The sequence below is a fragment of the Castor canadensis genome, chromosome 7, assembly GCF_047511655.1.
Source record: "Castor canadensis chromosome 7, mCasCan1.hap1v2, whole genome shotgun sequence".
In the NCBI taxonomy this organism is placed as follows: Eukaryota; Metazoa; Chordata; class Mammalia; order Rodentia; family Castoridae; genus Castor; species Castor canadensis.
This window is the reverse complement of record NC_133392.1, coordinates 130,584,990-130,596,455: the sequence shown is the minus strand read 5'-3', so window position 1 is coordinate 130,596,455 and position 11,466 is coordinate 130,584,990. Positions and strand designations below refer to the sequence as shown.

Below are 11,466 nucleotides of genomic sequence, written 5' to 3'. Positions count from 1 at the left end.
TCAGGAGGCTTTGCACCGCCTCTTTTGCTTTCAACCAATCCGAACCCCGTCTCTAAACTGGAGTCCCACCTCCGATCTCAGGCCTCCGACACCCAATGGCCAGGGAATACGGAAGCCCCGCCCACAAGCGTTTGCGCATGCTCTTCGGCTCGCGTACCCGGTGATGGTGGGAGTAAGGCACTGTCATGGAGGACTCTGCGGCGCCGGGGCAGGTGGAGGAGGGAGGCAAGGAAACTCAAGGAATGCAGGCGGCGGCAGGTCAGGGAGGTAGGCGGGGAGGAAGTCTGCCCAGAGGAAAGAAGCCCCCCACCCGGGGCAGCTGGTCTCTGGGGTCTCGCGGGAGGCTAAGGCCGGGAGCTTACCCCGGTGTTCCTGGGTGTGTGTCACAGGAGCCCTGGTGGAGCTCACTCCGACTCCCGGCGGCTTGGCTCTGGTGAGCCCTTATCACACCCACCGGGTCGGGGACTCCTTAGACCTCGTGGCGCTCGCAGAGCAGGTGCAGAAGGTGAGGAGGCGCGGTTGGGGAAGTGAATCACCATCTTCATTCGCAGTCTGTCCTGCGTCTTTCGATTTGGACTTCACAGACACTTAAGTGGGGTACCGTTTGTTCTCTCCCTTTTTTGGAGGAAAACCGACTGTCATGGCGAATCGGTGGCCTGAATCAAACTGGTCTTCTGACACCACAGGCTCCTTCAACTACAACCTGAGTGCCATAATCTCCCATCGTGGGAAGATTAGCATAGGACTTGAATATTCATTATTTCATTTGTACCTTAGGACAGCCTCGTGAGGTCAAAAGTACAGAAGTTACTCTTCTCATTTCACGCACGAAGATCGCTCTAATACAAATTTTTCAAGGATGCATAGTTCATTTATTTTATGCTGCTTCCCATAAGATTTTTACCTGTTACCTAAGAGCTTGTAGAACTGAAGTATCTTCCAGAGGGCAAGGACTCTAAATTTTGTCCTGTGTCTTCCTTCACTAGGTATTGGTTTCTAAAATAGGTAAAATAAAGAGGAAATGCGAAATAATGGAAAAATCACTGAGAATCTGGACCCATATGCCTTAATCCCACCTTTGATGTCCCACTTTGATGTCACTTTTGATATCCCACTCAGGTAAATTACTTCTCCCTGGAGAGTTTGAATTAGGAGAGCACCTAGATTTTACGTGAAAAGCCAAATTCAGTGAAAAACACTTTTTCTTCTCATCTCTTTCCAAGACTGTCAGTTGTAGAACCCTCTTCAGTATGCACAGATTTAATGCCTAACTGCTTTAAAGCTTACCATATCCCTTCATCCTTGTATACACGATTAGATTTGGCCTTAATTATGTTCAGAAACCTTTGTTTGCTTTAAAAAAAGTGAGAATTAATGTGCTTAAATTCTGTCACATAAACATCTCTACTCATAAGAAAAATCCCAATACGAAAGCTCTTTTAATTAAGACCTTGTGCCTTCTCTTTTTAGAGAGGTGGGAGCAAAGTACAATTTATATGGATTAGGAGAATATGTGTCTGTTTAATCTGATCACTTATCGGGAGGGTGGCTGCCCAGGGACCAAATCTTGGGTAAGCAACATTTTCGTATGTTAACTGAACGACCATCATTGTTAATTACAGTGGCCTGAACCACAGAAAGAAGGAACATAGTTTTGTCTTTCATTCTATAAAGAATTCATTATTGTGCTGCCTCCATTTCTCCAATGTAATCAGTCTTTCATGAGCTGAAGAGTAAACACTACATAGACGAATTGATTCAGGCATAGTTATTACTTGTCTCACTGAAATACACTTTCTAGCAGGACTGACCTCTGACAGACACCCCACTTAACATGTGCTCAGAAAGCTTAGGAGGCTTGGTATTAAGGCATGCATTTTGGAATCAGACTGATCTATGTTTGAATCCTCCTTTTGCCATTCATTAGCTGTGAAACCTTAGGTTTAGTCCTATTCCTAAGGTCTCTTACTTCATAAGGGTGTCCTGGGAGTTAAATGTGATACTAATGCGAAGGTCCTTGCAGTGGTTGGGTCCAGCGTTAGGGGTAGTAATTATAGGCACTTTCCACTTCATTTCTGTTTTAATCAGGCTCTTTTGCTTACAGGAAACAAATATACTGCCACCACCTTAAGAAAAGGGAGATTTATTACCAACTTAAACCTCTCTTAGCTCTAGAAACCACCTGTTCTCTCATTGTCCATATTGGCAACAGAATGCAAATTCTTTTGGTGTGAGCTTCAGGTACGATCTGTATGAATGATCTGTCTCTGTGCTTTTTTTTTTTTTTTCTCAAGAGGTAGAGTCTCCCTGTTGCTCAGGCTGGCCTTGAACTTTGGGCTCAAGTGATCCTTCAGCCTCAACCTCCTGAGGAGCTTGGACTATAGGCATGCACCACTGTGTTTTGGCTCCCTGCTCTCTTTTTTAACCTTATTCTGTACATTCATTTTATTCTTCGGCAACAGCTGGCCTCAGAAAAACACCTGGAGATTTTTTTCTATCTGCTTTTTTGCATTGCTGGCCCTTCCTTATTAGACCCAAGTCAAATGTCACATCCTCATTGGCCTTCTTGTCTAAAGAAAGCTCACACCTCCAAAGATAGTATTACTAATTGAATTTGAAGAGCTTTATGCTACACACACATTTCAATTCCTACATTCCCCACCACTCCCTATTATTAAACTAGTTACTTCATTCATTTCTTTGACTTGTTTCTACCATGAAACTGTGGTACATCATACTAGCTTTCATTATATTTATTTTTGTCGTAATGTTATTCACTGTGGTGAGGCAGTACATCATAGTGACAGGAGCATGTGGCAGTGGCTACTTATTTCATGGCAGACAGGAAGTAGAGAGTACAGATGCCTGCTCTCCCTAGTTTTCTTTTCCCCCTTTCATTCCATGTGGGCCTCCAGCTGATTGGATGGTGCCACCCACCTTTAGGGTGAGTCTTCCCCCTTAGTCAATCCTCTCTGAAAACACCCTCAAACACACCCAAAGGTATGCTTTACTAATGGAAGCATTTCTAAATCCAATCAAGATTAACCATTGCAGTGTAACTTTGTTTCAGGTCTACATCATAATGTAGTCTTTTGTTGTTGTTGTTTGCTTGTTTTTTAAGAGAAAATATGTCACTATGTTGCCCAGTCTAACCTTGAACTCCTGTGCTCAAGCAGTGTTCCTCCCTTAACCTCCTGAGAAGCTAAGACTATAGATGTGAGCCACTGTGTCCAGCTTCATAATGTAGTCTTTTAAAATACCTTTTAAATATTAGTTAGGAATGTAACTCTAAGTTAAAATTTAAGAAGGTATGATACAAGAGCTGGGCTCTGGTGGCTCCTCACACCTGTAACCCTAGCTACTCAGGAGGCAGAGATCAGGAGGATCAAGGTTCAAAGCCAGACCCAGGCAAATGGTTCAGGAAACCCGATCTCAAAAACCCAACACACACACACACAAAAACCAACACAAAAAAGGGCTGAGTGTCTCAAGTGGTGCCTCCAAAAAAAAAGATATAAGTAATCCAGTTGAGATAATGGTCAGATTAACAGATGCATATAGAATCCTACATTAGAAGGTAATAAGAGCCTTATCACAAGGGTCTTAATTTTCATTGTAAAATCCATCCCTGTTTTCAGAATTGCTTAAACATGAGAAAGCAAATGGAGGAGCTGAGAAATGTGTGGGTTTTAGTCATACAGAGAGCAAGGGGGAAAATATTAGATGGAAGGGAGGGGATATTCAATATATTTGGTAGCAAGAATGCAGGGCATGTTGGAGGTCCAAAGAAGTCATGTGTGACTGGAGTCATACTCAGAGTGAAGCAATGGAAATAGACAAGAAGGAGTACTTAATCCTTGATGAGGTCTTGTCAGGGTGTGCTTCTCATAAGCACTGTTATTTGATTTGGGCCTTCGAATAGTGGAATTTTTGTGTCCTTAGTGAGAACGGGGAGAACACTTTAGGCGTAAGCAGGGATGTTGGCATAGCTCTTCACACTAAGATCTAAATGAGAACAACCTAGAAGTCTCATACTTTTTCACCCCACAGTTCAGTTTTGTTTTACCTGTAGGCTGATGAGTTCATCCGAGCAAATGCTACCAACAAGCTGACAGTCATAGCTGAGCAAATCCAACATTTGCAAGAACAAGCTAGGAAGGTAAGAAAGACTTCTTCTCAGGCTTTCATTTTCTTCATTTAGTTTTCTTTCTTATAATCATTGTAATCATTTCAGTACTTCCTAGACATGTAAAGGTTTTAAGTAAAATAGGAGGAATAAGCCTAAGAGGTTTTATTAGTGCACTTTCTGTTACTATGATGAATTACTTGAGGCTAATTTTAAAAGAGGTTTGTTCAACTTACAGTTTTAAAGGTTCAAGGACATGGTGCTGCCATAGCTTAGCTCTGGGAAGAGTTTTCTTGGCTGGTCTAGTCAGAGTTGGAGCATATGTGTGAGGAGAGATTTACATCTCCAAACAGGAAGCCAGAGACTCAGGAATCAGGCTCAATCTTTTATAACAGCACACTCTTGCTCATGCTTTTGTTCTTACTCTCTCAAGAGCTCCCAGCTTTAGGCCAGCATGGTGGTACACACTTGTAATCCCAGCACTCTGGAGCCAGGGGCAGGAGGATCACAACCTCAAGACTAGCCAGGGTTACATAGTGAGTTCCAGGCCAGCACTACATAGTGAGACCTTGTCTCAGAACACTCCCAAAACAACCCCTTCAAAGCAGAACTCCCTCCAGAAGACCAGTATTCCCTTCTGAGGACAGCACCTTACAAGGAACCTTGGGGCCTACCATTAGGCACTCCCTCCTCCAGCAGCTCTCACATCACTACACTGGTGACCAAGGTCCTAGGATATGAATATTTGGGGAATAAATAGCATCCAGACCAGAGTAGAGATTAAATATAAGGTTTTTACCAGGAGAAAGTTAAGTGAGGTAAAGCCTTTTAAGGAAAAAAAAAAATGTTTCCTTTATTAAAGAAATGTACTTACCACAGAAAAAGAGGAAAGAAATTTAAGACCCACTCCAAATTAGTAATGCTCAACATTTTAAAATACAGTTCTTCTGAAGGCATTTTTTTTTTCAGCATGGTAATATAATGCAATTTTTATTTCATTGGAATCATTTGGATCCCAATGGTGATTCATTGCTGTGGGGAAGCAAGATCCCAAGTTTTGAACAGTTTTCAGTTTTTTAAAAGGTGTTTTTACATTTGTTCATCTTTGATTTTCTGTGGCAGGGTCTAAGTAGGTAGCACAGCCTGACCTCAAACTTGATCCTCCTACCTGAGCCTCCTGCGTACTAGAATTACAAACATGTGCCACCATGCCTGGATTTTTTTTTTTTTTTTTTTTTTTTAAAGACAAGGTCTCACTATGTAACTCAGGCTGGCCAGGGACTTGCCATGTAGCCCAGGCTAGTTTCAAACTCACCATCCTCCTGCCTCAGTCTCCCAAGTACTGATTACGGGTATGGGCCATCATACCCGCCTAAGGTTTCAAATCTTGACTGGGATGATCTCTGAGTATGAGTTCCAGTCGCCTCCAGCCCTTCATTTATTACACTTCTGTGGTTTGCAGGTTCTGGAAGATTCTCGCAGAGATGCTGACTTGCACCATGTAGCTTGCAATATGGTGAAGAAACCTGGCAACATTTACTATCTTTATAAGCGTGAGAGTGGTCAACGGTACTTTTCCATTATTTCTCCAGAGGTAAGAACATTTATTCCTTGCCCCCAAATCTACCCAGCCTTGAGAAATTCATGGCATGTATGTATGAAAATGTAGGCATGAGGATTTGTAAGTGGTTTCTTAGCAAATTGAGCTGGATGTGGTGGGTCATGCCTGTGATCCCAGCACTTGGAAGGCTGAGGTAGGAGGATCAAGAGTTCAAGGCCAGCCTGGGCTACATAGCAAGACGCTGTCTCAAAAAAATAAAATAATAATAATAATATCGATAAAATTAAATTTAGAAAAAAGAAAATGGGGGTGGTGTTAGCCCACACATGACTAAAAAATATATGTGCTTAAATTATTTCATTATCTCTGTTAAGGGAAGGATCTGATATGTAATGTAACTGCTTTTCAAGGATGGCTGTGACTAGTTAGAAGTGAAAAGCCAGAAAAGAAATTTGTAGCTTAAGTAGGAAGAGAACTCAGTCTCTTTTCATTCTACCATAATGAAACCTAACTCCTTTGCCTTCTCTAGGAATGGGGAACAAGTTGTCCACATGACTTCCTTGGTGCCTACAAGCTACAGCATGACCTATCCTGGACTCCATATGAGGACATTGAGAAGCAAGATGCTAAAGTCAGCATAATGGACAAGCTGCTGAGTCAGCCAGTGGCCCTGCCACCATGCACTGAGCCCACCCTTCAGGGGCTGACTGACTGAGGGCAGACTGAGGAGCTGCTCATGGCATAGGCCTATCACCTCCTTGTCGCCATTCTCTGCTATGACAGGAGGGGTCATAAGAACTGAGGGCCTGTAGATAAATCATGAGCTTCTAGGAAGGAAACCCTGGTGAATGTAAATGTTGTCGTTATTATTGCTCTCAGTTGGAGTGGTAAGGAATCATGACATTCTTTTGGGATCTTCTTGGAGCCACAGATACCCAACTGTCAGTTTCAGGGATTGTCCAGTGTACTTTCCTTCATCTCCACATGTTCTTCCCTTAAACCAAAGCATTAGAGAAAGAGAGTCTTTCCACAGAAAGGTTGGTAGGTCATTTTCTAAAAGGAACCGCTTTTAGTCTTTTATTTCAGGTTGGGGTTGAGCTGTCTCAGCTGGTTCAGTGCCAGTTACAAATTCATCCAGGAGCAGGGTGCCAGTGGCTCATACCTGTAATCCTAGCTACTTGGAAGGCAGAGATCAGGAGGATCTTGGTTCAAAGCCAGTATGGGCAAATAGTTCCTGAGACCCTATCTTGAAAGTATCTAACATAAAACAGGGCTGGTGGAGTGACTCAAGTGGTAGACCACCTGCCTAGCAAGTGTGAAGCCTGAGTTCAAACCTTAGTACCACCAAAATAAAACAGAAAACTTAGTGCAGCTGGATGAGTTGTGATTCTAGTGGCTTATGTGCTACTGGTGAGGGCTGGCTGGTCCGTCTGCCCTTTCTACCCAGTGAGAGTGACGAGAATGTGAGGCAGTGGCCAAGGCCAGGTTTGGGGAGGGTCATCTCCTAAGTCACAGAGTTTTAGAATTGGGAGAGATATAGAAGGCCGCCAGTAACTTGCAGGAGTCCACTCTATAGCCTCCCTGAAGAGGAAATGCCGAGCTCAGCCACTGCAGCAGGACAGACCCATTAAAAATGGCAACTTTAAAATACAGCAGACACGGGTTGGGTTTGATGGCTCACAGCTGTAATCCAGCTACTTAGGCGGTAGTGATTGAGAGGATCACAATTTGAGGCCAGCTGGCAAAAAGTTAGCGAGACCCCATCTCAACAAAAAGCTGGGCATTATATGTTGTGCCTGTCACCATAGCTAGTAAGAGGATCAATGTCCAGGCTGGGCCCAGGTAAAAATGTGAGACCCTACCTGAAAAATAAACAAAAAGGTCTGGGGGTGTGACTCAAGTCATAGAGTGCCTGTCTAGCAAGTGCAAGGCCCTGACTTCACCCCAGTACTACTCTCCCCCTCCTCCAGAAAAAAAAGATATTGTAGAAGAGAGAACAGGCATCCAGAGTGAGAAACAAGGAAAACAGCCAACCTCTTTTACTCAGGTTATAAATCAACTCAGATTGAAATATAATTCATGAACCGAATGGAGGATTTTTGGCTAAATTACTCTTGTTCTGATTTTGACTGGGCTCTACCTTATTTCCTATTTGTTCAGCAGAATTAACTAAATTTATGGCATGTCCAGCATGGCTGTACTTCCTTCAGTGCCATATAATCTGTTGTAATATGCTATAAAATAAGTGAGAGATGTGTTCTCTGTGCTGATCTACCCGGTTATACCCTACCCTATCCAGATGTTCACGACTGTTCCTTATGAGCTATAAATGGGGCAGGCCTAGCAAAAGGGGTTAGAATCTAACAAGGTCACAGAGGTGATACTTGGTCACTCAGTTCCCGTGGAGCTGTTTTGTGGAATGGAGCTTACAAAAGCCCCTTGCTGGGGTGCTGCAGAGCTGGAGAGAAGACATGTTAGCGGTACAATAGTTAATTCTTTTTTTTTTTTTTTCTTTTTTCACAATAGTTAATTCTGACCACAGAAAGTCTCCCAAGTCTCTGACCTCTATGGTAATGACACATCTTGAGCACAAATTTAGGGGTTTAAAACAACACACGTATTATTTCATGTAAAGCATTCAGGCACCATTTCACTGGGTCTTCTGCCTTAGGATTTCCCCAAAACCCCTGCATGGCTGCTGTCAAGTTATTGGCTAGGACTGGGTTTTCAAGGCCTTTCCATCTGCTTCCAAGCTCACTAATAATGTTGGCAGAATTTCAGTTCCTCGAGGGTTATTGGATTAAGGGAGCTCTCAGTTCACTAGCTGATGGTTAGCCAGAGGTCACCCTCAGTTCCTTACCACGTGAACTAGTGCAGTGTGGCACCTCTTTTTATCAAGGTGGAAAGGATCAGAGTCTGTTAGCAGGACAGAAGTTGTGGTCTTTTGTAATGTGATCACACAAGTGGCATCTCCTGTTGGTTAGAAGCAGGTCCCTAGGCCAGTCTACACTCAAGGGAAGGAATTACACAGGGCATAAATACCAGAAGGCAGAACTGTTGTGTTTTGAACAGATCTTACAATCTGCTACAGTGCTCAGGTTCAGAGTTTTTAAAAAGTCACTTTTGGGTAAAAGAGGCAGTGATATGAAGTGTGTTAAGTGTGATGGTTTGAAGTCACAGGCCTAGACTAGCTTGGACAAAACAACCTCCCAGCTGGCATTCTTGCTTTCCCCCATGTCCTCGCTCCAGCCCATTCTTCATGCAGTCATCAAGTTGATCCTTTGAAAATGCTGGAGAGCATTTGATACAAAAGACAGACTTCCTCTGTTCAATAAGATGTGCTCTCTGCACTGACCACGAGGTAGTGCTATTGATCTTTCCTGGTTAATCCAATTACCAGGCTTAGGGAAGGACAGTGGTAATGTGCAGTGGTTTTGCATGTTGCACCTCAAGATGGGGCATGAGGCCTCAGTGACTGTATATGTGGTAACCACACTTACCTACTCATCCATCTGTCCATCCAGTAATTCTATAAGTATTAAGTGTCTTCTAGCTACCAGAGTTTAGAGAAGACTATGACTGGATAAAACAGGGCCCTATTTCAAAGAAGCTCAGTCTAGTAGGTGAAGAAGCAAGTCATTCATGACAACATGGTAAAAGGGCTGTGATAGAGGTATGCATGGATATTATAGAACACTGGGGAGAAGCACCTTACTCAGCTTGGAGAATTTGGGAAAACTTTGAAGAGCTGATGCCTGCTTAGGTGCTGAAAAATAAATTTTTGGAGACCTCAATTATCCTGTCTATGGGAAGGTTGTCTTTTGAGTGTTAGGTAGGATTGTTTTTTCTGCAGTAGTGGAGCTTGAGCTCAGGGCCTACACCTTGAGCCACTCCACCAGCCCTGTTTTTGTGGTGGGTTTTTTTGATAGGATCTCTCACATTATTTGTCTGGGCTGGCTTTGAACTATGATCCTCCTGATCTTTGGTACCCAGCTAGGGTTCATTGTTGGATGGAGCTTATTTGTGAATAAAGAAAGGGGACATTCTCTTAGTAACCTATATCAACCAAAGCAATCCCGGCCATCAGAAGTGTTGCAGTGAGATTATACTGGCTAGAAAATTCTTATGTCTTTAATAACTAAGCGATAAGTGAAGAAAGAAAGAAAAAGCAATTCCAGATAAAAAAATAATGTAAGACAAAAAATAACATGTTGGTAGGCAACATGACATGGGCAGCAGTCTAAAATGAAGACGGGGACATGCTCAAGTGGTAGAATGCTTGCCTAGCAAGCTCAAGTGTGAGTTCAATCACCAGTATCATCAAGTAAAATAAAGAGGCTAGGACAAAGTCAGGTACCAGTGGCTCATATCTGTAATCCTAGCTACTCAGAAGGCAGAGATCAGGAGGATCAAGGTTGGAGGCCAGCCGGGCAAATAGTGTGCAAGCCCCAATAAAAAATACCCAGCACAAGAAGTGACTCACATGGTAGATCCCCTGCCTAGCAAGCATGAGACCTTAAATTCAAACTTCAGTACCACCAAAAAAAAAAGTCAGGGAAAAGGAACCTAGAGGAAGGATTTGGGATAGGGACTTAGTAACACTGGTCTTCAAGAAGCTTTGTTTTGGCAGCAAATTTTTTCTCACACTCTGTGGGTGGTCTCTTCAGTTTAGAGACCATTTCTTTTGTTGTGCAGAAGCTTTTTAATTTTATGTAGTCCCATTTGTCCATCCTTTCTCTTAGTTACTGAGCTGCTGGGGTTCTATTGAGGAAGTCCTTGCCTGTACCTATTGCTTCCAGAATATTCCCTGCTTTTTCCTGTACTAACTTCAGAGTTTGGGGTCTGATATTAAGGTCCTTGATCCACTTTGAGTTGATACTAGTACAGGGTGATAGGCATGGATCTAGTTTCAGTTTTCTGCAGGCAGATAGCCTCTTTTCCCAGCAACATTTGAAGAGGCTGTCTTTTCTCCCATCGTGTGTTTTTGGTGCCTTTGTCAAAAAATAAGGTGGGCATAGCTGTGTGGATTCATATCTGGGTCCTCTATTCTTTTCCACTGGTATCTGTTTTTGTGCCAGTACCATGCTGTTTTTATTGCTATTGCTTTGTAATATAGTTTGAAGTTGGGTATTGTGATACCTCCAGCATTGCTCTTTTTGCTGAGTATTGCCTTGGCTATTCACGGTCTCTTGTGTTTCCAAATGAACTTTAGAGTAGATTTTTCAATCTCTGTGATGAATGTCATTGGGATTTTGATGGGAATTGCATTAAACATGTAGATTGCTTTTGGTAGTATAGCCATTTTTACTATGTTGATTCTACCAGTCTATAAGCACAGGCGATCTTTCCACCTTCTGTAGTTGAGGGGAGTCTTGTTTGTATCCTTACCTTCTCAGGTAAAATCAGGCAGTCCATGTGTATTGACAGTTAGTGTTGTAGATGAAAAGGTGAGAAATAACTGTCTAGTGAACTTTTATTCTGCCATTTATACCCATTACCTCATTTAATCATCATTTATGAGGTATGTTTTTCTGTTGTACAGAAAGGGAGCATCTGCTCAGATTCAGAGAGTGGCCCATGGTTATACAGATAGCATGTGGTAGAAGTCAGATTCAAACACAGTCCTGTTTGATTCAAGTCCAATCATAACTTTAATCATATTTTGGTGGAGTAAGGCAGTCCTAGAGGATCTGGGGCTGTAAAGAAGTTATATTACAAAAGCGATAGGGCTAGGTGCAGGAGCTCAAGCCTATAATTCTAGCTTCATGGAAGGCAGAGA

At 42.8% G+C, this 11,466-nt stretch overlaps 1 protein-coding gene across 2 annotated transcripts; it reads left to right on the top strand.

Moving 5' to 3' along the window:
* The first annotated feature begins 2 nt into the window (after positions 1–2).
* C7H1orf50 (chromosome 7 C1orf50 homolog) lies at positions 3–10,913 on the top strand. 2 transcript variants are annotated; one of them, XM_020171038.2, is made up of 5 exons: positions 3–258; positions 390–505; positions 4,073–4,159; positions 5,589–5,720; positions 6,217–10,913. In XM_020171038.2, the coding sequence occupies exons 1-5, from the start codon at positions 186–188 to the stop codon at positions 6,400–6,402; spliced, it is 594 nt and encodes a 197-aa protein (XP_020026627.2). In that variant the 5' UTR covers positions 3–185; the 3' UTR covers positions 6,403–10,913. The 2 variants fall into 2 exon arrangements, with proteins under 2 accessions (XP_020026627.2, XP_020026626.2); XM_020171037.2 differs by having other exon boundaries at positions 3–267.
* The last annotated feature ends 553 nt before the right edge of the window (positions 10,914–11,466 follow it).

Excerpts from the sequence above, each read along its gene's own strand:
- C7H1orf50 (XM_020171037.2), top strand. The coding sequence starts at position 186 with ATGGAGGACTCTGCGGCGCCGGGGCAGGTGGAGGAGGGAGGCAAGGAA. Across the intron at positions 268-389 it reads GGCGGCGGCAGGTCAGGGAG|GAGCCCTGGTGGAGCTCACT; the intron begins GTAGGCGGGGAG and ends TGTGTGTCACAG. Across the intron at positions 506-4,072 it reads TCGCAGAGCAGGTGCAGAAG|GCTGATGAGTTCATCCGAGC; the intron begins GTGAGGAGGCGC and ends TTTTACCTGTAG.